Consider the following 27,814-nt stretch of genomic DNA (forward strand, 5'->3'; position numbering starts at 1 on the left):
TACAACTCAGGGTAGACCTCCTAGTTTGCTTGCTCAAATCAAAACAAACAAAATTCTCATACACTGTTGATTTTTCAAAACTTTCAAAAAAGACAATACTTTGTATACATCCAAACACGGATTATTACAAAGTTAACGTTCTTTTCAAAACATCTTTCGAAAGATAAACAAGCATTTTGTATACATCCACACACGGATCATTACAAAATTCAATTTACAAAGGTATTTGAAACCACATATGAGCAATTTCAGAGCAATTGAAAAGTGATCGAAAAACAAGTGAGCTAAGCAAACTTAAGAGCCCATGGATAACCATGGATACAAAGGGTGCTAACACCTTCCCTTTGTATAACCTACCCCCTTACCCAGAATTTCTTAAAGGTCTTTTTTCTGTGTCTTTTATAAACCTTTCCTTAATTGGATAAAATAAAAGGTCGGTGGCGACTCTGTGAATTTTCAAAATGCGAAAGCATTAAGCGACAAAAAAGAGTCAGTTCACGTATCTCTACAGATCAGAGGTATGGCCCGGTATTAAAAAAAATCGGAGGTCCACAGTAAGGATGAGATAAGTAAGAAGGTAGATCAGAAGTTGTACAGAGGTATGATTGGATCTCTTCTATACCTAACTGCTTCTAGACCTGACATTCTCTTTAGTGTTTGTTTGTGTGCTAGATTCCAATCAGATCCAAGAGAATCTCATTTAACTGCGGTTAAGAGAATTCTGAGGTATCTGAAAGGTACTACTAATGTTGGTTTAGTTTACAGAAGATCCAAAGATTACAACTTAGTAGGATTCTGTGATGCTGACTATGCTGGAGATAGAATAGAAAGAAAGAGCACTTTTGGAAGTTGTCAATTTCTTGGAAGTCATCTGATCTCATGGTACAGCAAGAAGCAAGCTACTATTGCCCTCTCAACAACAGAAGCAGAATATGTTGCTGCTGCTGGTTGTAGCACACAAATGCTCTGCATGAGAAGTCAGCTAGAAGATTATCAGATATATGAGTGTAACATTCCTATTTTCTGTGATAATACTTCTGCTATATGTTTATCTAAGAATCCCATCTTACATTCAAAAGCTAAACATATTGAGATTAAACATCATTTCATAAGGGACTATGTTCAGAAGGGTGTTAGATCTTTAAACTTTGTGGATACAGACCATCAATGGGCTGATATCTTTACAAAACCCCTTGCTGAAGATAGGTTTAAGTTCATTCTGAAGAATATCAGTATGGATTTATGCCCAGGATGAGAAGATGAGAAAATCTTATGTATGAGTATCTTCTGAAATGAGATTGGATTAGTCTTTTGTAAGAAGTTCTGATTGAAATCAATTAGAAGTAGTGATTCAGTTATTATTAACGTTTCATTGTCTAAGTTGATTCAGAATCTCTTTAAAAGTAAAACAGCTGTAACTGGCGATCCAGATGGTAAACACGTGTTCACTATTTCTGGACAAGCGTGCGTGCAGTTGAGGGGACGTCTACTTAGGTAACTGTGCTAATCACTCCTTTTGTCATTATTATCTCTCCTCACGTCATGTAACATCCTTTTGTCTAAACTAGGGTCTTAGTCGTTCAGTCTTTGTAGTTTTCTTTCCTTGTTGCATCTGTTTTCTGCATACATCTTTTGTAATCCTGCTTGTTTAAATCAATGAAAAACTTTATTCTGTTTCTTTCCTTTGTTGTTTTTTTTTCTTCATCTGAATCTTTTATATTCTTTTTCATGTTATGACAAAAAGGGGGAGAAAATAAATGATAAATGATCTGATTAATATTATCAGTTACCGGGTAAAAAGGCCCCACATTACTAACAGAACTTGCAAAGTTCTATGTTTTTAAGTTGTGTTGTTGCAGGAATCAAAGATTCAAGATCAACATGAGAAGCAACAAGATGAATCTAGTTCTTGGATTCTTGAAGCAAGCTGAGTGCTATGAAGCTTCAGAATCAGAAGCAAGAAGAAAGAATGTTCAGATATTCTGATGATAGAATATGATCTAAATCTTTGTATCTATTCTGATACATTTTATTTGATCTGATACATTCTATATGGCTTATATGGCTCTGATACATATTATGTGTTCTAAAACATATTTTATGTTCTGATTCGTTCATGCTGACTTTTGTCGTTTAGTTTTGTTCTGTAACATTTCAGGATGTAAAGATGCTCTGATGATGCTCTGGTACATTCAACAATGTTCTGATACAATCTAGCATGAAGTGATGAAAGAAGAAATTCAAGTTCTGAAGCTGTCCGATGGAAGCAGAAGTCAGAAGCTGTGAATGTTCTGAGGATCTAAAGAAATTCAATGTTCTGAAGCTGTCCTATGGAAACAGAAATCAGAAGTCATGAATGTTCTAAAGATCAAGCACTATGAACGTCTCTACCGAAATAATCAGGGAAGTCTTTTATTTATAAAATTCTTCTAGTATTAATTTCAGGGGGAGATTATTCATCTCAGGGGGAGATTGTTAATCTCAGGGGGAGACATATTCACATGCTTATGCTATAGCTGTGTAATTTGTCTTTAGCCGTCTGCTCTTTCTGATCGCAAATTCATATCATTTATATATGTTTTTGTCATCATCAAAAAGGGGGAGATTGTTAGAACAAGAATTGTTCTGATCAATATTCTTAGTTTTGATGATAACAAGGATATGAATTTTGTGTGAGATAATGTGGTACTCTAATACATTGCAATTTCCCTTTCAGGAAATATTTAAAGAGTATGCACAAATCAGCGCTCAGAAGCTTTGTCTCAGAAGGTTCAGCATGCAACATCAGAACATGGTCTGGCAAGACATCAAAAGATGGTCAAGGCAGAATCAGAACATGGGTCTATGAAAGCATCAGAAGAACTTGAGATCATAAGCAGAAGCACTGAAGTTCTCATGGTATCACGCTCAGAAGCACTTCAAGGTCAGAAGACAAGAAGATGCTTTGCTCCAAGCTGTTTGACTCTGATGATATTCAAACGTTGTATTCACAAACATCAGATCAGAAGAAAGTACAGGTGGCAGGCTACGCTGACTGACAAAAGGAACGTTGGAAGCTATTAAAGGCAACGTCAGTAGACACAGCGTGAACAAGGCTCGAGGTAGTTGACAAAAGCGTGAAACATTAAATGCAATGCTGTACGGAATACGCAAAGCATTAAATGCTCCCAACGGTCATCTTCTCAAGCGCCTATATAAGTGAAGTTCTGATGAAAAGCAAGGTTACCAATTCTGACGAATTCTGAACCGAATCTGCTGATAATTAACTTGCTGAAACGCTGTTCAAATCAAAGCTCAGAAACTTCATCTTCATCAAAGCTCACTACATTGCTGTTGTAATATATTAGTGAGATTAAGCTTAAACGTTAAGAGAAATATCACTGTTGTGATTATAGCTTTTCAGAAGCATTTGTAATACTCTTAGAATTGATTACATTAATTTGTAAGCAACTAGAGTGATCAAGTGTTGATCAGGATACTCTATGAAGTCTTAGCTTGTGTCTAAGCAGTTGTATTTAGAGTGATCACGTGGTGGTCAGGGTACTCTAAGAAAGTCTTAGCTTGTGTATAAGCATTTGTTCCTAGAGTGATCAGGTTGTGATCAGGATACTCTAGAAGACTTAGTCGTGGGCTAAGTGGAAAACCATTGTAATCTGTTGCGATTAGTGGATTAAATCCTCAAGTGAGGTAAATCACTCCGTGGGGGTGGACTGGAGTAGTTTAGTTAACAACGAACCAGGATAAAAATAACTGTGCAATTTGTTTTTATCGTTCTAGTTTTTAAGACTACACTTATTCAAACCCCCCTTTCTAAGTGTTTTTCTATCCTTCAGCATGGTTGTTGAGGATTTGAGTGAGAGAGATGAACTTTGGCTGCCTTTAGACTTGAGAATTTAGGGTTGGCCGTACAAATGATATGAGAATGAGCAAAAATGGAAAATGAAATGTTTATCTATGTATGGGGATGGGTCGGGTCGACCAACAGACCCAAATTTGGGAATTTTTACAGCAGTAGGTCGACCTAATTGAGGGCTGGGTCGACCTAACAGAAGAGCCCTAAAAAAAATCAAATTAGGTCGACCTAAAAGAAGGGTAGGTCGACGTAACTGGACATTTTATGTTTTCTGTTGAAAAATAACTTCTGTAGGTCGACTCAGATGCAAAATAGGTCGACCTAAATTGCTTAAATTGTTGAAAATGCCTTGGTGATGTTTATATATGATGGATTTATGCCTAGTTTCTTGCTTGTATGCTCAAAACATGATATGTTATGGATAATGATGAGATACACATACAAGTAAGAGAGATATATGGATGAAGTCACTATAAGCATGTTAATTGATAGCATATTATAGTATCAATAATATTTTTGGAAGTGAACAACAAACATGTTACCGCCTTCTCAATATGTAGGTGTCTCGTCATCATTTCATAGAATCCTCTAGTCAATGTGGAATGATGCCTGATTTGATGATGAACTACCTTTATACTAAAAGAAATGTTAGCTTGAGTATAATCAATATATATATAAAGTAAAGGAATAAAATTAAGAGAAACAAACGTAATTAGCCCAAATTAGAGATATCTAATATCCCTAATTCCCTACGAATGTTGAAGAACTGCTCCGTTACTAGAGGTTTAGTGAAGATGTCAGCTAGTTGCTTCTTGCTCTCTACATGTTCAAATGTAACGTCTCCTTTCTCTACATGATCTCTTAGGAAGTGATGCCTTATTTCAATATTCTTGGTTCGTGAGTGTAAGACAGGATTCTTGCTCAAGTTTATGGCACTTGTGTTGTCGCACATGATAGGTATACGATCAAGCTTAATACCAAAGTCAATGAGTTGTTGCTTGAGCCATAATATCTGAGCACAGCAGCTTCCGGCAGCTACATATTCTGCCTCAACAGTAGATAATGCAAATGATACTTGTTTCTTGCTATGCCAGCTTATTAATGAATTTGAGAATAGATGACATGTTCCACTGGTGCTCTTTCTGTCGGATTTGCAGCCAACAAAGTCTGGGTCGGAGAATCCCACCAAATAACACTCATTGCCTTTAGGATACCATAGGCCATATGTAGTAGTTCCACGTAGATATCGCATAATTCTTTTGACAGCCTTTAAGTGTAATTCCTTTGGACAAGATTGATATCTTGCACACATACATACACTAAACATGATGTCTGGTCTTGAGGCTGTAAGATACAATAGTGAACCTATCATACCTCGGTACAATTTCACATCAGCCTCTTTACCTTTCTCATCTTTGTCTAGGTTACAATTTGTTGCCATAGGTGTGTCAATCTCCTTTGCCTCACTCATTCCAAATCTTTTAAGCAACTCTGTACAGTACTTGGTTTGACTTACGAAAGTTCCATGACTAAGTTGCTTGATTTGTAGGCCAAGGAAGAAATTTAGCTCTCCCATGAGACTCATCTCAAATTCACTCTGCATAAGCTTAGAAAATTCTTTGACAAGTTTGGCATTAGTCGACCCAAATATAATATCATCTACATAAACTTGAACTAAGAGTACATTTTTATCTTTTCTTTTAATGAAGAGAGTAGTGTCAACTTTACCCCTAGAGTATCCTTGACTAAGTAGAAATTTGCTCAACCGTTCGTACCAAGCCCGAGGGGCTTGTTTGAGACCATATAGAGCATGTTTCAGCTTATAAACATGAGTTGGATACATGTAATTCTCAAAGCCAGGTGGCTGAGCGACATAGACCTCTTCATTTATATAGCCATTTAGAAAGGCACTTTTAACATCCATTTGGAATAGTTTGAAATCTTTTGAACAAGCATAGGCAAGTAAGAGGCGAATAGCTTCGAGACGTGCTACGGGAGCGTATGTCTCTTCATAATCAATACCTTTCTCTTGATTATAACCTTGGGCAACTAATCTAGCTTTGTTTCTAGTAATAACGCCATTTTCATCAAGTTTGTTACGAAAAACCCATCTAGTGCCGATTACTTATGATCTCCCAGATGAGGGACTAGGTCCCAAACATCATTCCGTTTAAATTGGTTTAATTCTTCTTGCATGGCCATTAGCCAATGCTCATCAAGTAATGCGTCCTTAGCGTTTTTCAGCTCAACTTGTGAAACAAAGGCAAAATGATGACAAAAGTTACTTATCTTGGAGCGTGTTGTAACACCCTTTGAGATGTCCCCTATTATGTTGTCAATTGGATGATCTTTCACATTTGTCCAGGCCTTAGGAAGTTCTTCATTGTTTGAGATGCTTTCTTTTTCATTATCATCATGAGACTCATCTTTCTCTTTCTCAGCATCTTTCTTCACAATAGTTTCACTCTCGTCTTCCTTATCTTTGACAATGTCTTCAGTAGATGGACCGGCACTATCAAAAGATAGACCTTTCTCGACATATTTTGTATAAGATTCATCAAATGACACATGTACTGACTCTTCTACTATAAGTAATCTTTTGTTGTATATCCTATATGCTTTGCTAGATTGTGAGTAACCAAGAAAGATGCCTTCATCAGCTTTAGCATCGAATTTCCCAAGATTATCCTTACCATTGTTCAATACAAAACACTTGCAACCGAATACATGGAGATGTGACACATTTGGTTTTCTATCCTTTAGTAATTCATATGGCGTTTTGTTTAGTATAGGACGTATTATTATCCTATTCAAAACATAACACGCGGTGCTAATCGCGTCAGCCCAGAAATACTTAGGTAGACTACCCTCATTTAGCATTGTTCTTGCCAACTCCTCTAGAACACGATTTTTACGTTCAACCACTCCGTTTTGTTGTGGTGTTCTAGGAGCTGAAAAGTTATGCTCAATTCCATGTTTATCACAGTATTTTTCAAAAAGATAATTTTCAAATTCTCCACCGTGATCACTTCGAATTGCAACTATTTTTGTGTTCATTTTATTTTGACATAATCTTGCAAATTGCACGAAAGCTGGAAAAGTTTGATCCTTACCAGGTAGAAAGATTGTCCAACAAAATCTAGAGTAATCATCGACAATGACAAAACCATAGATGTTTCCACCTATGCTTTTAGTCCTTGAAGGGCCAAAGAGATCCATGTGAAGGAGTTCAAGAGGGCGTGATGTTGAAACCACGTTCTTTGATTTAAACGAGGTTTTCGTTTGCTTTCCCTTTTGACAAGCATCACATAGATGATCTTTTGAAAACTTTATTTTTGGTAAGCCGATTACTAAGTCTTTTGTGACAACCTTGTTAAGTAAGTCAAAATTTATGTGGGCGGGGCGTCTATGCCAAAGCCATGAGTCTTCGCCTAGAGCAATTAGACACTTGGTACTAGACTTAGATACTTCGTCCAAGTTTAGCATATAGATGTTGTTTACTCTTAAGCCATTAAACATAACATCTCTTTTCTTAGTATGTTCTATTGTGCAGCCAGAATTTATAAATGTCACTTTGAAATCTTTGTCGCACAATTGACTTATACTTAAGAGATTATGTTTAAGACCTTCTACTAGCAATACATCAGTTATAGTTGTGGTAGAGGGGTTACCTACACTTCTTTTACCAAGTATAGCTCCCCGATTGTCATCTCCATAGGTGACATACCCCTTTTTCTTTGCGTGAAACTCAACGAAAAGAGATATGTCTCCCGTCATGTGTCTTGAACATCCGCTATCAAGGAACCACAACCTTTCGGCAATGTCAAGACACTTTTCCTGCAAAATTAATTTAGAGAGGGAGGTCCCCAATTTTCATTGGGTCCTTGGTAGTGAGTACATAATTTGTTGCACTTGGGCAACCATTGAAATACTCCTTTAGGAACCAAAATCCTCCTAAATTTGCATTTTTCAATGGTATGACCCTTTTTGCAACAATAGTGACATGTAATATGATGAGAATATGCTGTTTTGCTAGTTGATACTTTTGGTACAAAAGTGTATTTACTATATAAAGGAGTATACGATCTTTTGAACTTATTTGGATCAACCGCAAAAGTCACTTTTGGTTGTAGAGCCTTGTCTAATTTGGCTTTTAGATCTCTTACTTCTTTTTGCCAAATATGACATGTCTCACAACCAAACCATGATGTAGGATCTATCTCAACTTTATCCTTTTGAATATCTAGCATAGATTGTTTTAAAGCTTCCATATCCTTTTTGGTTTTCTCAACTTTTGATTCAAGATATGAAAAGATTTTCTTATTTGAGGCCAAAAGTTTGAAAGCTTCAATTGCATCTCTATGTAATTCTTCAAAAGCAAGTTTTAATTGAGAATGAGATACTTTATCTACAAGTTCAGGTTTAAGATGACTTACACGTTTCTTTTTCTTGTGTTGATGAGCCATAAGACATAAGTTTGTTGATTCTTCTTCATCGCTTGATGAGCTTTCACTCGATGAATCACTTTCCCATGCTATGTAGGCTCTTCTAGATTTGTTGTGACCTTTGCTTTGGTTCTTCTCTTTCTCCTTCTTAAGGTATGGACAATCCGGTTTGTAGTGACCGACTTTGCCACAATTGAAGCAAGGACCTTTGATCTTTCCTTTGTTATTGTCATCTTGTTTGAACTTGTTTGATTGCTTTCTATAGTTGATCAAGCCTTTGTCGGAATGTTTTGCTCCATTTTTCTTTAAGTATTTGTTGTATCTTCGCACAAATAGTCCCATTTCCTCATCATCGAAGTCTTCATCAGTACTTGTATCACTATCCTCTAGCTCTTGATTTGAGGTCTTGGAGCTTGAAGCTTTTAGAGCTATTGACTTCTTCTCTACCTCTTTCTCCATGTTCTTCTCTTTCTTTGCCCTTTTCTCATGCATGTCAAGGCATTTAAGATGTTGTTCATGTTCTTCTAGTTTACCAAAGAGAGTGGTGATGTCTAAGGTGTTTAGATCAATTGCTTCCTTTATTGCCGTAACCTTGGGTTGCCATTCCCTATTCAAGCATCTCAAGATTTTGTTAGTAGCAACTGCATTGGAAACAGGTCTATCAAGAGAGTTTAAACGATTTTTCAAATAAACGAATCTATTTTGCATGTTTTCGATGGATTCACCATCTTCCATGTGAAAGAGTTCGAACTCTTGAGTTAACGTATTGATTCTAGCTAGTTTGACATCATCCGTTCCCTCATGGGCAACTTGCAATGTGTCCCACATAGCTTTAGCGGATCTACAATGGGAAACGCGATAGTATTCATCAACTCCTAAAGCTGAGATTAGAATGTTTCTCGCTTTCCAATCGTATCCATATCTCTTTTCATCTTCAGCATCCCAAGTATTTTCTGGTTTTGGAACAACGGCACCAGCTGCATTTGTCATGGTGATCTGAAAGGGACCATTGACAATTGCTGTCCAGATGTTCCTATCAACGGCATTGATGTGAACACACATACAATCCTTCCAATAGCCATAGTTTTCACCGTTGAAAACTGGAGCTCTATTGTGAGCCCCTTTAGGTCCTGAAGCCATCTTTCCAATAAGTGTTTCACGTAGCACGGAATAAACCAGAGCTCTTGATGCCACTTGTTAGACGCTAGGCTTAAGGATCTAGAGGGGGGGTGAATAGATCTCACAGAGTTTTTCGGAATTATTTCAAACTTAAGCGAAAGCGGTTCTGAATCGACTTGCGTCTATTCTGGACCACTATTGCAAGGGTTGTATATGTGCTAGAACCACAAGATAATTGGGATTAACAATGAAAGGATATGTTATCGAATCAATTCGTTACACTAAAGAAAATCGATTAACTTCTAATTTGATAAACTTTGGTTTGCAATGCAGTAATAATGGAAGAAGCGAAAAGACAAACACTTGGTGATAATGTTCAAATTGATGGTGATTCAATGTGTGGTGAATTATGATGTTTATGTAAGTTCTTAATTCACAATTTTAACACTTGAATCGTTTGTCAATTTGCAATTATAACCAAGTATGAACAGAACGTAAATGAAAAGATAAAAGCGACAAGAACACGATATTTGTTTAGGCAGTTCGTCGATCGTCCTCACTACGACTACGTCTGCCCCCAATTCCAAACTGAAATTGGGAAATCGTCCATTAATGTTGAAAGTAGTTTATACAAAGAAGATAACAAAGCGATAAACAATAATCCAAATTTATCGATCCTTTGAATCTTCTTCCCCCTTAATCTTGAGCCAGATTAAGGTCTTCCAAGAGCTTCACTTTGATCCCTTTTTGCAGTGTCTTGAATTGCTTGAACACTTGTTCTTCAATCTTCACACTCAGCTGGATCCTTGATGAAGCCTCTTGATAAAAACCCCCAAAATTCACCAATCTTAGAGGACAAAACCCTCAGATTTTATTCACCAAAAACCCCACAAATCTTCACCCACTAGGAATCTTCAATTCCGTTCCATGGACGTTATCGATCTTGAACGCAAGCCCTCAACGCAAAAATGATTGTGTGTAGTTGTGTTGGAGTTGTGTCGATGATCGAAGATGAGAAGCCTTTGTGTATCTTTCAGTTGTTGGTGTTGTTTTTAAACTTCAATAATGACATTATATCATATATATGAGAGCTGATCAGTTGGAGCATAGCAGATCAGCATTTTTGGCATTTTTGATCAAATAGGTCGACCTCTTGTAGTGTTTAGGTCGACCTAACAGAGCTGGATTAAACTTGGATGAAATTCTTCCCAGTTAGGTCGACCTGTTGAAGGTTTAGGTCGACCAGAATCCTGTTGAGATACGTTCTGAAGACTTTTCTTCAGTTTAGGTCGACCTAGTTGTGTGAGTCGACCTAACAGTGAGCTGTGTAAATTTCATCAATTTAGGTCGACCTGGATTGTGAGTAGGTCGACCTGTCTGTGTCAATTCTGAATCTTTCTTGTTTTCCTTGTTTTGGGTCGACCTAGATACAGAGCAGGTCGACTTGCTTTGTCTTGAATGGCCAAACTTGCTTTTCCTTGAGTTCTTTTGCTTGTGCCTTGTTGCTTGTTTGCTTGTGGAGTTTGCCATGGATCAAAAACACCTTTGTAAGTGTGGGCTTGTATTCACATGTTTCTCCCCCTTTTTGTCATAAAATCAAAAAGCATAAAAGATTCAGATGAAAGACACAAAATGAAGAAAGCAATTTCATTTATAATCAGAAGGAGAGTACAAAACAGATGCAATTGATAGTCAAACAGATGCAAGAAACAAAGAAAAACTACTAAGACACAAGACTCAGACTAAGACTAGTTAAGCTTAGAGGCTAAGGCTGCTAGTAGATTCTTGATCTCAGTTGTGTCTTCTGCTTGCTTCTTGGAAGCTTCCTCAGATCTTTGCATCCAGGTTCTGAATTCCTCATTTGTCTCATCTTGCTTGTCCAAACGACTGGACACAGAAGCTTGATTCTACTGAAGTTCCTTCAGCGTTTCCAGCACTACAGAGGTTGAAGGAGCATCTGTTGGAGCAGAGGCTTGAACCATCTGGCCATCAGCAGGATTCTTCTTAAGAGAATTCTCCTGGAACCATTCAAATAGCATCTCAAAGTCTCCAGTCAGAACTTTAAACTTAGAAGGAATCAGAGGCTTATTTTCAGTCCATACAACTAGAGGCAGAGGATTATCAACTTCCATCTCATCAACAAATGGAGCTTCTTCTAGAGGCTTCCAGTCCATAATGGGATGAAAGTACTTTCCAGCACCATACTCCAAAGCCAGTCCAGCAGGAACAGGAGCAGCATCAAGACAATCATTCTGGAGATCTAGAAAGTCTGTTTGCACATCTTCAAGGAAAGCTTTCCAAAGCTTCCCAACAGCCCCATGATCCAGCTTGGGGTCATGGGCAACCTTCAGATACTCTAACTTTGTCTGTACCTTATGTTTTATTTCAAAACGCATATCAACAGAAGGTGGTGGAGGGTTGGTTCTGACAATGGTTATTGGATCTTCTGGGTTGGAGATGAAATAGGGTTCAGGGGCTCTTTCAAACAGAAGAGAAGGGTTTGAAAATGATGGGAGAGGTGTAGATTCTGCTTCGTTGTCAGAGTCTAAGACCATAGCAACTAGGTCAGATGATGTTGATGGTGAAGAAGGGTCAGATATTGGTGAGATTGGTTTAGGGATAGAGGAGGTTGGTTGAGGTTGAGAAGTGGAGAAGATATTTTTCAGATGGAATTGTTGGGAAAATAATATTGAGAAGTTTGGGGTTCATAATTTGTGGTTCAGAATGAAGTGGGCATTTTCCTTTTGATATGGTGGAAGAAGATGGAATTTCAGAGGATGGTAGTTTTTGTTGAGAGGGAAGGTCAGAATCAGAGTGTAAACTAGAAGTGTCTACACTATCAATGTCTTCTATTAACTTTTTAAGTTGTTCAGAAGTTCTAGGGATTTTGAGAGAGAGAGAGAGAGAAGATCAGCTGTTGATACTTGTTCAGAACTATTAATAGGTACAGAATCAGAAATAGTAATACCTGAAGGTTTCTTCTGCTTCTTAGCTTTCTTTGTAGCAGGACCTTCTCCAACAGTCTTTCTCTTCTTCTTCTCTTTCTTCTTCTTATCTCTTTTGATTAGTTCATCCAGATTTGGAAGATTTCTTCCACGAAGCCAAGCAGGATCAAATTCTAACTTGTCTCTTACACAAGATTTCAGATAGAAAAGGACAGAGTCTGAAAGTTCTTCCTTGAAGAACAGCTGGAAATCAGCAACTGGAATTCTTCTGACCAGAATATCATTTACCACGGTTGGAGTAGAGAGGACCTTTCCAATTAATTGCATTCTCCTCAGAGTATGGGAAGTCAGAGTACTCCCACTAACAGTAATCAAATCTTTAACTGAGCCAGCTTCTTTCAGAGCATCAATCAGACCACTCTCTGTCAGAATGTCTAATATCAGCCTTCCCATAGGAATGGTGTTCTTCTTGATCTTAGGATACTTCAGACGTTCTGCTTCTCTTGAGTCTTTCACATGAGTCCTCAGATGATGGAACAGAATGTGAGGTAAATCAACTCTCATACCCTTTCTAATGCAGTACAGAAGGAACTGCTGGTCTTGATTTATATAGGTTGCAGAAACAGTTGATTTTCTGTGGTTGATAGTTCCCAGAATGATCTTAGCCCAAACTCTGTATGAAAGCTTCAGATCCTTGGTGTTTGGTGAACCTTTACCAGATGTAAAGATTTCTGGGTAAACTGTTTCCCAATCTGTTCTTCTAGGAATAGCGCCAGTTACTCCACCCAAGCCTTGGAGATTCAATAACTTCCTTATGAGATTCTCACTAATTGAAATCTCTTTCCCTAAGATGAAGGAGATAATGGTGTTGGGGGTGACGGTAGCATGAGACCAAAAATCCTTTACTAAATCAGGGTAAACTGGTCCAATGAGACGATCAAAGTAATTTGCCCAGCCTTGAACTAACATGTTCGTCTTGATGTTGAGTTATGCGCTTGAAGATTTTCAAAATCTGCCATGAGTTCATAGAGAACTTCTAAATCTGCGTATGGAATCAAACAAGATTTTATAGGTTCTGTGAATGCTGGTTTCTCTTGTTGTTGGGCATAAGCAGGTTACTGTTGTTGTTGAAGCTGAGATGCAGACAGGTTTGGTGAAGACGAAGCCATTGATGAAGAGGAATTCAAAAATCTGGGTTGCTTAGGTTTAAGGTTTTGGTAGAGACGAAACAGAGAGCAAAAATGCATAAACAATGAAGATAATGAAGGAGTGAAAGGAGAGAAAATGAAGATGTAATGAGTTTATATAGACACGGATTTGAAAATGAAATTCAATGAGATTCTGAATGCAACGGTTACAGAATATGAATCAATCACATTTAATGTTGAGAGACGTTAAAGTAGATAGCATGAGATTTGAAAAGATTTGCACAGTTACCTAGGGTGACATCTCATCAACTGCACGCATGCTTGTCCCTTCTGATGAACATGTGGTCATCATCTGGAATAGCTGGTGACAGCTGTTTTGATTTAACAGAAGTTCTGAGTCATACTTAGACATATGAAACGTTAGTGATAACAGATTCAGAGTATCCATATGAACATACATGATCAGAACATCTGATAGGTAAAATACGCAAATAAATGAATCAGCATCTTCAGTCTAATCCATATATCAGATCATCTCAACACCTTCATTCTGGGCATAAGTCCATACTGATGTTCTTCAGAATGAACTTAAACCTATCTTCAACAAGGGGTTTTGTAAAGATATCAGCCCACTGATGGTCTGTATCTATAAAGTTTAAAGAAAGAACACCCTTCTGAACATAGTCCCCAATAAAGTGATGTTTAATCTATATATGTTTAGCTTTAGAATGTAAAATAGGATCTTTAGATAAACAAATAGCAGAAGTATTATCACAGAATATAGGAATGTTACTCTCATATATCTAATAGTCTTCTAACTGACTTTTCATCCAGAGCATCTGTGCACTACATCCAGCAGCAGCTACATATTTTGCTTCTGTTGTAGAGAGAGCAATAGTTGCCTGCTTCTTGCTGTACCAGGAGATCAGGTTACTTCCCAGAAACTGACAGCTTCTAGAAGTACTTTTCCTTTCAACTCTATCTCCAGCGTAATCAGCATCACAATATCCTACTAAGTTGTATTCTTCAGATCTTCTGTAGACTAAACCAACATTAGTAGTACCTTTCAGATACCTAAGAATTCTTTTAACAGCAGTTAAGTGAGTTTATCTAGGATCTGATTGGAATCTAGCACACAAGCAAACACTGAATAAAATATTAGGTCTAGAAGCAGTCAGATAGAGAAGAGATCCTATCATTCCTCTGTAGATCTTTTGATCTACCTTCTTGCTTACCTCATCCTTACCTAAGACGCAAGTTGGATACATTGGTGTTTTAGCTTCTTTGCTTTCAGATAATCTGAACTTCTTCTGAAGTTCTTTGACATACTTAGTCTGATGAACATAAGTTCCTTCAGCAGTTTGGTTGATCTGAATGCCTAAGAAATACTTGAATTCTCCCATCATGCTCATTTCAAATTCTGCCTGCATAGACTTAGCAAAATCCTTTCCAAGTGTAGCATTAGATGTTCCAAAAATAATATCATCAACATAAATTTGACAAATTAAAATATCCTTTTTATACGATTTACAGAAGAGAGTTGTGTCTACTTTTCCTCTTGTGAAACCATTATCCAGAAGGAAAGAACTTAATCTTTCATACCAAGCTCCATCAGTGACCTGAGATACTATACGCGACTGTTCTCGTCGGACGGATGTGTGTTGTGCTGTCCTCCCAAGAATGTGTCTATCCGGGCCGTGGGTCATGATGTCAACATTATGATACAAAAAAGCTCGATTTAGATACTGTGTATTTATAAATAAACAACAAAATAAAAACAGAAAATTACTCTTCCTAGATGCATCTACGGAAGTATGATATTTACAAAACACTCAATTTTTCCGTAGATGCATCTACGGAAGTACCTTTGCTTCCATAGATGTATCTACGGAACGCACCAACGTTCATCTCTTCCGTAGATGGATCTACGGAAACAACTGAAACTCAGAAACGCAACAATGGCGTCTGAGTCAGTCCAGCCACTACAAAACCTATTTTTGGTGGCTTGATCATCTGTTTAAAACGTCAAACAAACCTTACATTGTCTCTAAACACTATTGCTAAACCTATCAATTTATTTCTACACCTAAATATCACATTACAATTCAATTTCAAAACTACTCTAAATTAATTAATAATTCGAAAAACTTACCGATTAAAGTTGATGCTGAAGTTGCTAAACCTTGTTTGAAGTTGATGTTGACAAGAAATTTGAAGTAGAACTTGAAAGAGATTTGAGGTTGAACTTGAAAGAGATTTGAAGTTGAGAGAGATGAGAAGAGTTTGTGTTTGTGTTTGAGTTTGAAATGAAGAGAATGAAGGAGGGGAAAGGTCTGGCGGGAGTTATAACACCAAACCTTTCCGTAAATCCAATTACGAAAGACTTCCGTAGATCCACTTACGTAAGACTTCCGTAGATGCATCTACGGAACAGAACAACGTTAAAACAAAAAAAGGGTTCTTTCAGAGATGCATCTACCGAAACACAACGGCAAAATAGACAATTCGATGGTGCGTAAAAGGGCCATGGAGTTAAGAGAGAAATTCTCACAAAAAATACAACGCAAAATATTATGCCACTGGTTTTATTTATTTTAGGAAATGCTTTTTCCACTCTTACTTGTGTTTTCAACACTTTTTAAAATCCAAAAATATTATTCATATGTTTGGAATTGCATCTTCAAACATATTTAAAATCACATCAACAAAAAGCGCTACAAATGAGACACTCTTATTTTGTTGAAAAAATTTATTTGAAAATGCATCTCAAAAGTCCAACAATACAAATTTCGAAAAGTGTTTTATCACCCTATATTAATATTTTTCAACCTTTAATTAATAAACATAAACATATCATTTGTTAATCACTCACTAGTAGGGGTGTAATCAGATCGGTTTGGACAGGTTTTTGGTAAAAAAAAGTCCTAACCAATAATATCTCCCTCGGTTTGCTTTGGTTCGGTTTTTAATATTTTTCAAAAATGGAACCAAACCAAACTAACCGGTTTGGTTCTGTTTGGTTTGGTTCGGGTGATCGGTTTTCAATATTTTTTTCAAACATTATATTCACCATGTATTTTCCACTATTGTGTTTTTCGATGTAGTTTATGCTATTATTTTTTTGAGTTAAATGGCTTTCACCCCCCCTGCAATAGTAGCGAGATTCGGTTTACCCTCCTTTTAAAAAAAAATTGGATTACCCCCTATAATATTAAAATTGTAAGTCTTTTGCCCCCTAAGAGGGAAAATTACCCCCCTGTAAAATATATTTTTTTGATTTTCCCCCCTGGATTTTACACGTTTAGGGGGGTGCCCAAATATTACAAGGGGGTAATCCAAAATTTTTTTTTGAAAGGGGGGTAAACCGAATCTCGCTACTATTGCAGGGGGGTGAAAGCCATTTAAACCTATTTTTTTTAAAATAATACATTTCATGTCATTTATTTCATGCTCTATTTTTTTAAACAATTTACAATTTGCTCTTAATCCATATGAAACAATGACATGGTTTCATTGTATCATGAAATAAATTCACTATAAATTATAAAAGTTGAAATTTGGAATCAGAATGTGTCAAATAGATTTGAAAGCTTAAAAAATAGAACACAGAAAAAACATGCATCAATTAACATGTTTCACACCTTAAATACACATCAAAACTATTTTGTAACAAGACTAGAAGAAGTTTTGTTGAAGAAGAAACCAAAAAGGTACAAAAAAATGAAAATTAACGAATAGAACTTGAATAGAAGGAGACCATAACATATCATAATAACGATAGTAAATGCAACATTTGAGGCGAACGACAAGAGAAGTAGTTTAGTGAAAGCAAGATTTTGTGACTTAAGATTTTTACTTTTTATGTTTTGGAGTTTAATATTAGATGTGTGTTTTGCTCAAAGAAAGAAAGTGAAAACAAAGATGGAGAATGGTTGGAACGATATGAAATTTGAGCTTAATGATGGGTGGAATAAAAGATTTAGAGCATAATTATTTCCATTGGTTCGGTTCATCAGTTTGGCGGTTTCTAAAAATTAAAACCGAGAACCGAACCAAACTACATCGATTTTTATTGGTTCGATTCGGTTTCTGAACCGAGCCATAAACAATCGGTTTTATTTCGATTTGGTTTGATTTGGATTGTCGGTTTATTTGGTTTTTTCTGATCCGCTTACACCCCTACTCACTAGAAACTAAAAGCGTATGTTTCTACGTAATGAAAACTATTGCAAGTTGTAACAATTTTCAGTTTAGAGTAGAATTCATTCTTACAAAAAGAAATTTACCTTCACATATTTTTCTCGATATTGCCAATAATAAATACTAGTTAGTTAATTTGTTGCATAAAATTGTTCAAACTCAATAAAAATTTATCCAGAAAATTTTATTATTGTTCAAACTTAATCAGGTTTCATGCAGTGAAATTTATTTTACGCCATTTTATTCAGTTTTAGCAAAAAACATTGTCAAATTAAAATAGAAACCAAATTCAAAAAACAAGCATACATAGTAGAGTGGCAAATATTAATGTAGAGTGGCAACAAGCATACATAGATAGGAGTGATTCACTCGAAATGCTAAAATGTGTGTAAAAAGGTGCGTCCGGAACTAAAGACAATTTTGACTTTTTTCAATATGGATACACACACTAGTTTAGGTAAAACACACTAATATATTAAACTGAAACAGCTTAATTCCTACCTAACTCACTATAAAATTGTTAATTTTTCCTAATGACAATGTTTTAACAGAGAGAATTGGATTTTTGCAACAATAATTTAAAAGAGACATTTTAGTCTTTGACAATAATTTAAAAGAGAAGTTACCATCCTTCAATGGTGATTTTGAAAGAGATAGGCCCTAGTTGGCACTTCAAAAGCTCGCCATACTTGCGGCCCTTATAGAATGGAAGTTACCATCCTTCGGAAACAGATCCAATACCAGTCAGCCAGCATCATGATGCTTGAAAAAGTGTGTGTAATCCAAACTTCACACCATTGTTCCAAAAAACGGGGGTGACTCAATTTGCATAGTTGTTGCATGACAACCTCTCTTAAGTGCCATTTGTGTGGATTAGCTGTATGAATCTTAACAACTAAACAGTACATGTTAGTGTACATATTTGCATATCTGCATTTGTAGCATGCATTGTCAATGAAAAAATCTCTTGCGACATCTAGCAGAACCATGCTCCTCATACTCAGCCTTAGTCACACACATTGAATCAAAATCGGGACTTGATGCCAGGAGAGACCCTCCACGCCAAACACCTAATAGGGGACTATAGAAGAACCATTAGTTCTTGTGTAGAAATGACAAACTTACAAGAAACTAAATAGACTGAAAGATGTTTACTCTTCTTGTGTAGTTATCTTCACATTATAGTCATCAGGAACCAGAGGCCGAAGCTCCTTCTCTCTACAAAATTTCATAATCAATTAATTAAATTTGCAATAGACACTATACAGGCAACGGAAAAGGCAATATTGCCAAACCAAACTTGAAACTTAAGTAAATCACAGTTAAAATAATAAAACTGGGTTTAAATAAATAGATAAACCAAATATGTTTATTATTCAGATTTGAATTTCCAAAATAACCCAAACCATTTTACTTTCAAATCCGAAATCCCAATATTGTAATCTAAAAATGTCATCTCTCAAAGCTTAGGTTGGGTTTGACCCTACCTCACCCAAGTTACAAAATAGGCATATCTGCTTTCCTCTCTTATTTCATGTTTGGATCCAAAAAATATCCATGCAAAAAAGAAAATTCTATTATTAATCTCTTGACTAGTTATTTTTCTGGTTTTTAACTTTGCAGTTTGCAACGAAAAGATTCAAGGCTCAGCTTTGTAACAAAGTGCATTCAGCATATTACAGTGAATCATATCTTTGCATCGTTGCTAGTGGTTTTGGGGGCTTGCTGCTGATGCCAATCATTCACCCAACAAGGTTTTCCAAGAGAGGTAATGGAAGCTTGGATTGGGGAGCAGTGAGCTTTTACAATCGGGATACTGATGGTGTTGACAGAGGAGGAGGCAATATCTAATGGGACCGGTTGTATGAAGTGGCAAGTCAGAAGAGGAAGGTGGCGAGAGGGCCTTGGCAAAATTTCGGTGACTATTGCACGAGGTTCAAATAAGTTAAGAAACTGATTCAATACTAAGACAAGTTTAAAATCAGTTCATAAACCAAATCAGTTAGACAACAAAAAATTATTCAAGTTTAAAAAGCTTATCCATAAATATTGGTACAAAATATTTTGTTTAGTTTTAAATAACAAACAAACAATCTATGCCCCCACCCACCCCAACCAAAATAAATATGGTGCAAAGTGTTGAGGCCGAAACAAAAAACTTACAGTCTCTCAGCAAAGTGAGGAAACAAGGTGCTTCCACCAGTTAAAATGATGCTGCCAAAGATCATAAAATCCAAAGATGATAGTGAGAAGTACAAAAGGCAACAATCCACAAACCGGATCATGAAATCGAATGGAAATTACCTTTCATAGAGTATGGGGTGGAGGTGCGGATGGCAGGCATTTACTGCTCGTACGATACAATCTGGAAGCCCAGCCTGGTTCATTCCTGCAAATCATTTTGTTCAGCATTTTACAGAGAATACAACTAAAACCTGATATTAAGGGGTAAATAGTGAAATTAGACAACGATCCTCATTCGCAATCACCTAAGAAACTCATCAACCAAATGTTTAACTATAATTCCAATGTTCTATATTGCAGTCTACAACTGTGATTTCAACTAGAACTTTATCGTTTTATAGGTACTTTCCATATACAATACACATCATAACCACTGACGCATCTTCCCCATTTGAATACAAATTTCACAATTTCAAGAACCATAAAATGACAAAACATTAATGAAATAATGCTGCGTATCTAATCCAATTTGAAATAGCACTAAATTGAAACTACTAATAAGAACATACCCAAATCAGCTGGACGGAAAATCATCTCCGGGACAAGAAACCGTTCATTGGTCAAGTCAAATTCCTATAGAACACAAAGCACAAAAAAAGTTAACAAGATTGACACACATGAATGTGAACATAAAACAAAAATTGAAAAAAAAAACAAATACATTTTTGGTCAAATCAACTTTCTGTCTATTGTTCTCATGCTGTTGTTGAGGAATTTCCTCGTGATCATCGATATTCTCCTTCTTACAATCAGGAACAAGATACCTCTTAGCTTGTTCAGGATATTTAAGAAACCCTTTTGTGTGCGAGACACCATCAGGTAGCACATAAGTACACCTCAAGAGATTCTCTCTTCCACTCTTTCTAGCAATGTCAAGGTGTCTTGGGACATCGACGGAAACAAAGCAGAGATTCTCCTTAACATCATCAATAATGAAAGTTTCATCCATGACATTAACAGAGCGAAACGAAATAAGTTCCTTGAGGTAGTTCGTTAGGGCTTTCCCACCTAAATCGATTCGCTTAACCGCGTAGTTGAGAGTGAAGTTTTGAAAGACAGGTGAAGCGTGCGTGAAGGAGAAACCGCAATCGACGACGAGACTGCATTGTGCTTTAGAGAGAAGGCCGTTAGGGCTGCGGCTGGTTTCGTAGAGATGAACGAGGGAAGGGGAGTCGGCGACGTAGAGGGAGGTAAAGTTGAAATCTTCGAAGACGAGTTCGTCGAGGGAGTGTTGGATGGAAGGGAGAGAGAAGAGGGGTTCGGTGAGGAGGAGGGAGGATTGGGAAGGGTTTATGCGAAGGATGGAGGTGAAGAGGTGGGACCAGATTTCGCGTTGGAGGTCGGGGTTTATTAGGTAGCCGCGATCCATGGGACGGCGGACGGAGGCGGAGGTGAGGTCTTGGTCGGCGGAGGCGGGAGTGTTGAGGGGATTTGGGTGGAGCCATTTTTTGGAGGCGAGGGGTTTGTGGAGACAGTTGGGGAGAATGGCGGAGGGGTCGCGTTCGCCGCCGAAGCCTGCTTTGATTAGACCTCCGCCGTTGTCGAGAACCACCACTTGGGTGGTTGTTGACATGTTTGTGAGTTTCAGTTTCAGTTCGTTAGGCTATGTTTGGATTGATAGACTAGAACGGAGCGTGGAGCAGAATGGTATTGAGATTTCATTTCATTGTTTGTGTATATTTTATAATTTGACTGAGCAGAATAGAATATTTTAGTTCATTCCATTGCATAAACCCCAAATTAAGTGGAATGAAAATCGAAGGATATGATGGAATAAGATGGAATAGATTCCATCATATTCCATTCCACTCCATCCATTATTTATAAATCCAAACAATTGAATCTGATTAAATACCACTTCACTCCATTCCATTCTATCACATTCCATCAATCCAAACATACCTAAATGAATAAATTATTGAAAATAATTAAATACCACTTCACTTCATTCCGTAAATAGTGAGTACTAGTGGTTTTAAGGTTTTTTTAATTTTTTGAGTTTAAAATTTAGTAAAAAAATAAAAGAATTAAGAGAGAGACAAAAATAGGACAAAATTACCCAACGCAGGCTCCTAGTTGAGTGCTACAAGAAAATTATCACAATCATTTTCTTTCCTCAAATTTACGTTTTTTCAAATGGTCATCAATTCATTGTTTTTCAAATGGTCATTAAGTTCCACAATTGTAATTTTAGATCACAGATCTCAGAAGAATTCTAAATATCAGAAAAGATATTTTTTTACAACATCCCTGACTTGTTTTGTTGTACTTGTAGGTTGAAACATGAAGGATTTTTGAAAACATTCCTTCCATTGAATTAAGCAGCTAAGAGTTTTGAGATTTTCCAAACTTGTAATTAGGATCCACTTCTTCGCACATGGTCGTTTCCAAAACCTACATTGTCACTGAAAATGACAGTCGTTTAGTCGTTGTTGTTTTCGGCCACTTGAGGTCGATCACCACTATTGCAGTACTTGTGAAATTAGTCTAAAGTTGCATATCTCGTTTAGTTACTGTTAGTGTATTTCATGCATTTTTTTTTTATGTAACACCAAACTTATGTAACAGCAATGGTAGAAACTATGCAGTGCTGGCTTGACTATTGATGAGACTGAGGAACCAAAACATTGAACATCTTTCCTTTCTATCCTATACAATTCTATTCTACAATTCATATACATACATACACACATTAAAATTATCATCTATCTATAAAATAAAAGCATTTAAAAACAACAATTCATACATTCCTTGGTACAATCTCCACTCCAAAAACACCATCTCCAGTAATTACAAACTCAGAACAACATTGACCCAAATGAGGAGCAAAAACAACACTCAGTCTTCTCCTTTTCGTCTGCCCGTAGTCATCCCTCGATAAGAACATTCTAGAATTCACACAATTCGCCCACGAAAGCCCCATTGCCGGGCAAACCCTTCGCCGCGATGAATACATCTCACTCAAATTCCCAATCCTCACTCCATTCTCACCATCATTCATCAAATCAACAACTTGATTAGTAACAACCACAACCAACCCAAACCTCTCCGCCAACGATTTCAATCCACCGGAAATCTTGAAAAACAACGATGACCTCCGCCTAAGATCGATTCTAGAGTTATCGAATTCAGATCTAAACAAGGCAGCAATAGAATCAACAACAATAACCCTAACAGGTAACAATCTTGATTTCCAGTAAGTAAGAAAAATCTCAATGTCTGGTAATAAACTAACAAATTTCTCAGCGGAATAAATGCCACGGAGGAAGACGCGGGAGAGAGGATCGGAGCTGAGAAGATTGGGATGAGATGAAAGGAGGGAGCGGGAGAGTTGTTTTAGGCGGCGGACGGGGAAAGGGGACTCGGTGAAAATGTAGAGAGATGAAGCGGAGAGGCCGCCGTGGGAAGGTGGAAGCTGAGCGTAGAGGACGAGTTGGAGGCAGATTTGCGTTTTGCCGCTTCCGCTTTCGGCGACGAGTTCTGTTATTGATTTAGTGGGTACGCCGCCGTTGAGGAGGCGATCGAGTACGGGACACCCCACGGTGCATTTTTCGGTTCTCTGATGGAGCTGTTGTACTAGATTTTGCGGCTGTATAAACATTTTGATCTCCTTCTATTCATCAATGGTTCAGTTCATATAAACCCTATTCAGATGGATATGGGTTTTGTTTTGTAAAATCGGGGGGAAATAAAATTGTAACCAGACAGCTCTATTATATATAACTACCAAGTGGTGGCAAAATATATACCCACCATATATAAAATTTTCAGTTTAAATGTGAAGAAATGAAAAATCTACTTTAAGAGAAAAATAAATAAATAGAGTAATCAACTATCTATTTAAGTTTGGAGGAAACTACTAAACTCCTTAACATACCCTTCTTAACAAAATTAAGTTACATTAAATTATGATCATTGATGTAATTGATTAAATGAATTATTGTTGACCAATCAAATTGAAGAATACATATAGGTGGCGGGTATCTATTGTCTACTCATTACTAATCAATGATCACTTGTCATTCTCTTATTAGACTAAATTAAAAAAACACTTTTCTCCTAATTTCAATTCAACAATCCTTTTCACGTTATCGCCCATCAACTTAAGTCTCTTTGTTTTCTAGCCTATAACTTGCCCTATATGATATCAAATCAAACTTTTGCAGATTCCATCATAAAAACATCTAGCAAAACAATGGTCATTTATAGAGCAAATGGAGACAACATTGTATGTTTTTCATACCTTATGCTTTTTTAAGTCGGAAATATACCTTTCATTTGTATTTTATTATATTTATAATTATAATTTGGTGAAAATGTGGGTGTTTAAAGGGTTCTTTAAAACATTGAAGCATATGGTATAGGGTACAAATTTTAGTAGAAGTAAACAATGATATACTTTTATATTACAACATCCATTTTCACCAAACTTGCAAGCATCATAGGATGTATCTTTTATGATTTTATTTTTTTTAGTTGTTGTACTCTAAAATTTGCCCTCTCGATTTTACCTTTAGCTGGCTTAAACTTTGCATGTCAATTACATATTTCCATTAGGTCATTCGCATTGTCATGCATTTCATTCAATAAAGCATGGGATCGAGATTTTCTTGTGATTTGGGTTTTTCTTATTGGCTACTACACTTAAGTTGAGGTACATTGTCATACCATTCATATATTTGCAAATGCCATTTTCTTTTGTATAAGTGCATTGACCTAGTGGATAGTGAAGTGAGTGTAAGGAGTGACATGTGTGAAAAAATCCGAGTTTGAATCTCACCTCCTCCATATTTTAACATTTTTTAATTAGTTTTCAATTTTTATTTTTCAATTAGATTTTTGTAATTATGATTAATTTTATTAATATTAGTTTTATTATTAGTATTAGATTAATTGTTATTATTATTTTCTTATTAGTATTAGTAGAATTAATTTTAATATTTAGAATATTGCTGATTATTATTATTTTATTATGTTATTATTAGTCTTTAGTTAGAAATGAAAATTAAATAAAAAATAAGTTGACAAAATCCTCAAAGTTTCCAAAGCATACGGACATGATCTTCAATTCTTTTCAAAACATCCTCTAGACAAAATCACCCAAAGATGGAAGGAGATTAACCATGGGACAAACTTCTAAATGAAAATAATTTATTGTTTGATTCCATTAGTGACATGAGCCTTAAGGCTATAAAAAGAGGAACAAATCTCCACTCTCATCTTCACGTACAAATCACCATTCTAACAATTTTCAACCCTCATTGTGCCTTTCTTTCACTCAAACCATTTTCACGTACAGTAATACTATTGTTTTTTTCCAACACCATGCTAACAAAGTACAACCTCTAACTTTTCATACCAAGCCACTCTCATCTTCACGTACAAATCACCATTCTAACAATTTTCAACCCTCATTGTGCCTTTCTTCCACTCAAACCATTTTCACATACAGTAATACTATTGTTTTTTTCAACACCATGCTAACAAAGTACAACCTCTAACTTTTCATACCAAGCCAAGCTTTTTCTCTTCATAAACTAGCACATACACAAAAATTCTCAAAACAATAATCTCCATACAGTATCACTTAACAATTTTCAAACACCACAATTTCCAAACTAACATCAAAACTGTAACAGCCTGATTTTATTGGTTCCTTTATTATTTATTTTAATTACTATGCGTCTATTTTTATTAATTATTGATCATATGATAATTGATTATTTATTGTGTTTTGATGATTAATTGAATATGTGTGTTATTTAATTAATTATGTGATTATGTGAACACTAGTAGATATCTAGTAATAGGCCTAATTAATTAGAATGAGGAGTTGGGTGGGTTGAGCCCAAAATAACAAAATAGAGTTAGTAAGGGTTGATGAGGTAAAACCTAATTAGAAGAGATAGAAAGAAAAAGAGGCAAGAAGAGAAAGAAGAGAAGAGAAGAGAAAAGAGGGAAATAGTAGATTCTTGAAGAGGGAGGACTAGAGATTCAAGGTAAGGGTGTGAATCTAAGTCATTATTGTAACACCCTTCTAATACCCCGCATAAATATTAAATAATAATCAGAGTAAAACATGAAAAGGGCATTACAACTTCCATATAATCAAAACAATATTTGTGTCATGCCATAAAAGAGAACGTTAAATCAAAATTATTCAGATCATCATGTTAACACAGCGGAATATCTTTAACATCTGAATAATGCAACATCCAAAGTCATAGACTTAAAACACCACCATAATAAAACACCCAAATAAAAGAGTTTAACGAGCAACTCTAAACAACGTCCCCAGTGTTACACGACCAGAGCATGACACGGACCCAACTTACTCTAACGAACTACTTGACGAGCTAGTCCTCACCAAGTACAAGAGCTACTCCTCAATCTGAAAAATAACAACAGTAAGGATGAGTCTCATTCATATTTAACCAATGTTATAGGATATAGATAATAAAATATTAATCACATGCTATTCACCCAATTACAGTTACGATCAGATTCATAACCACACAATCAGTACAACAAACACACAATCAACACATATTATAACATTGGACAATCTTCCATTCATGTTATAATAACATAAGTAGCCTTATGCAATGCAACTACATGCTTGTGGTACCAAAATTTGGGATAACCCATCTCACCGATCCACCATCGTCAAGGATACGGCAACACCCACTCACTAATTCCACACAATGGGAATTAGCTACCACTGATCCACCATCATCAAGGACCAGCAACATAATGATAATGAAATGCATGTATCAACCATAACATGCTCATCATCAACATTAATCAACCAGATATCATAATCATCAACCAACACAACAATTGATAGCCACATATAGTTTATACTATCCTCAACCATAACAAAACACATATTTTATATCGACAATATATGTATGTCAACCACCAGTGACAATCACAACATCATAACAGGTAAAACATTCATTAGTGTACCTGTAAGCATAACCACCACAACTAAATAAAATCGAGTGTTTTAAAAATAATTTTGAGTCACGACTCAAACACCTTTTTATTATGTAAATTATTTGATTAGCTTTACTATGCTCGAAACGGCACCAAAATCCGGTTTGCGGTTTGAAAGTTACACATCTTTTAACTCTTCAAAATGGCCTGTCACTAACAGCACGTGGCGCCAACATTGGTTCGCGGCGCGAACTGAGCGAGTTCAAAATTCCTTAACCTTCTGCCAAGTACTTCGTGGTGCAACCATGTGTTCGCGGTGCAAAACAAGAAAGAAGTACGCCTTCGCGGCGCAAACAAGTGCTCGTGGCGCGTACTGAATACATCAAAACTTCCTGGCTTTCTGCCAAGCAGTTCGCGGCGCTAACTCCTGGACGCGCAAACTGGCGATTTCCAGGAATCCGAATCACAGAGAACAACCTATGATTTTGTCCTTCTTTCACCGAATCATTACCAAGCCAATTCCATTTTAACTAGATTTCACGTACACTAAAACAACACATAATATAACACATTTAGAATACATTTCAACCATCCAATTAACACCATTCATGATCAATACAACATTATCAATCAATTCTCGCAAAACCTAACATTTCTACAACCTAAGCATAAATCGATTGACATAAACAACATGATCAATTCTATTCTACTAACTATAACCCCATAATAGAAGATAAATAGAAGAGTCCCCCCTTACCTGAAGGTTGATTCTTCGCTCTTCCTCTTTTCGAACTTCTCTGCTTCTCTTCTCTTTCACGTCCAGACTCTCTCTTCTCCTTGGTTCTATTCCTCTTTTTTTTCACAATTCTCTATTTTGTGAAAAATAAAATAAAACTATCTTAATTAGTAATAGGGCCTACC

General features: G+C 36.4%; 2 protein-coding genes across 3 annotated transcripts; both read right to left on the minus strand.

Moving 5' to 3' along the window:
• Nucleotides 1–18,111: 18,111 nt before the first annotated feature.
• On the minus strand, nucleotides 18,112–21,697 carry LOC131594828 (actin-related protein 6-like). 2 transcript variants are annotated; one of them, XM_058867036.1, is made up of 6 exons: nucleotides 20,616–21,697; nucleotides 20,464–20,527; nucleotides 20,015–20,099; nucleotides 19,874–19,924; nucleotides 18,866–18,928; nucleotides 18,112–18,780 (listed from the first exon to the last, which is right to left on the minus strand). In XM_058867036.1, the coding sequence occupies exons 1-6, from the start codon at nucleotides 21,525–21,527 to the stop codon at nucleotides 18,735–18,737; spliced, it is 1,221 nt and encodes a 406-aa protein (XP_058723019.1). In that variant the 5' UTR covers nucleotides 21,528–21,697; the 3' UTR covers nucleotides 18,112–18,734. The 2 variants fall into 2 exon arrangements, with proteins under 2 accessions (XP_058723019.1, XP_058723018.1); XM_058867035.1 differs by having other exon boundaries at nucleotides 18,112–18,791; nucleotides 20,616–21,694.
• A 949-nt stretch (nucleotides 21,698–22,646) lies between these two features.
• On the minus strand, nucleotides 22,647–23,701 carry LOC131599172 (DNA repair protein XRCC3 homolog). The gene has a single exon (XM_058871618.1). It carries the CDS (start codon nucleotides 23,553–23,555, stop codon nucleotides 22,695–22,697), a length of 861 nt encoding a protein of 286 aa, XP_058727601.1. The 5' UTR covers nucleotides 23,556–23,701; the 3' UTR covers nucleotides 22,647–22,694.
• Between the last annotated feature and the right edge of the window lie 4,113 nt (nucleotides 23,702–27,814).

This window comes from Vicia villosa, linkage group LG4 (assembly GCF_029867415.1).
Source record: "Vicia villosa cultivar HV-30 ecotype Madison, WI linkage group LG4, Vvil1.0, whole genome shotgun sequence".
NCBI lineage: Eukaryota > Viridiplantae > Streptophyta > Magnoliopsida > Fabales > Fabaceae > Vicia > Vicia villosa.

Coding starts and splice junctions, on each gene's coding strand:
- LOC131594828 (XM_058867035.1), bottom strand. CDS start 21,527: ATGTCAACAACCACCCAAGTGGTGGTTCTCGACAACGGCGGAGGTCTA. Junction 20,100..20,463: donor TTTCCGTCCAGCTGATTTGG/GTATGTTCTTAT, acceptor AATGATTTGCAG/GAATGAACCAGGCTGGGCTT. Junction 19,925..20,014: donor CACCCCATACTCTATGAAAG/GTAATTTCCATT, acceptor GATCTTTGGCAG/CATCATTTTAACTGGTGGAA.
- LOC131599172 (XM_058871618.1), bottom strand. CDS start 23,555: ATGTTTATACAGCCGCAAAATCTAGTACAACAGCTCCATCAGAGAACC.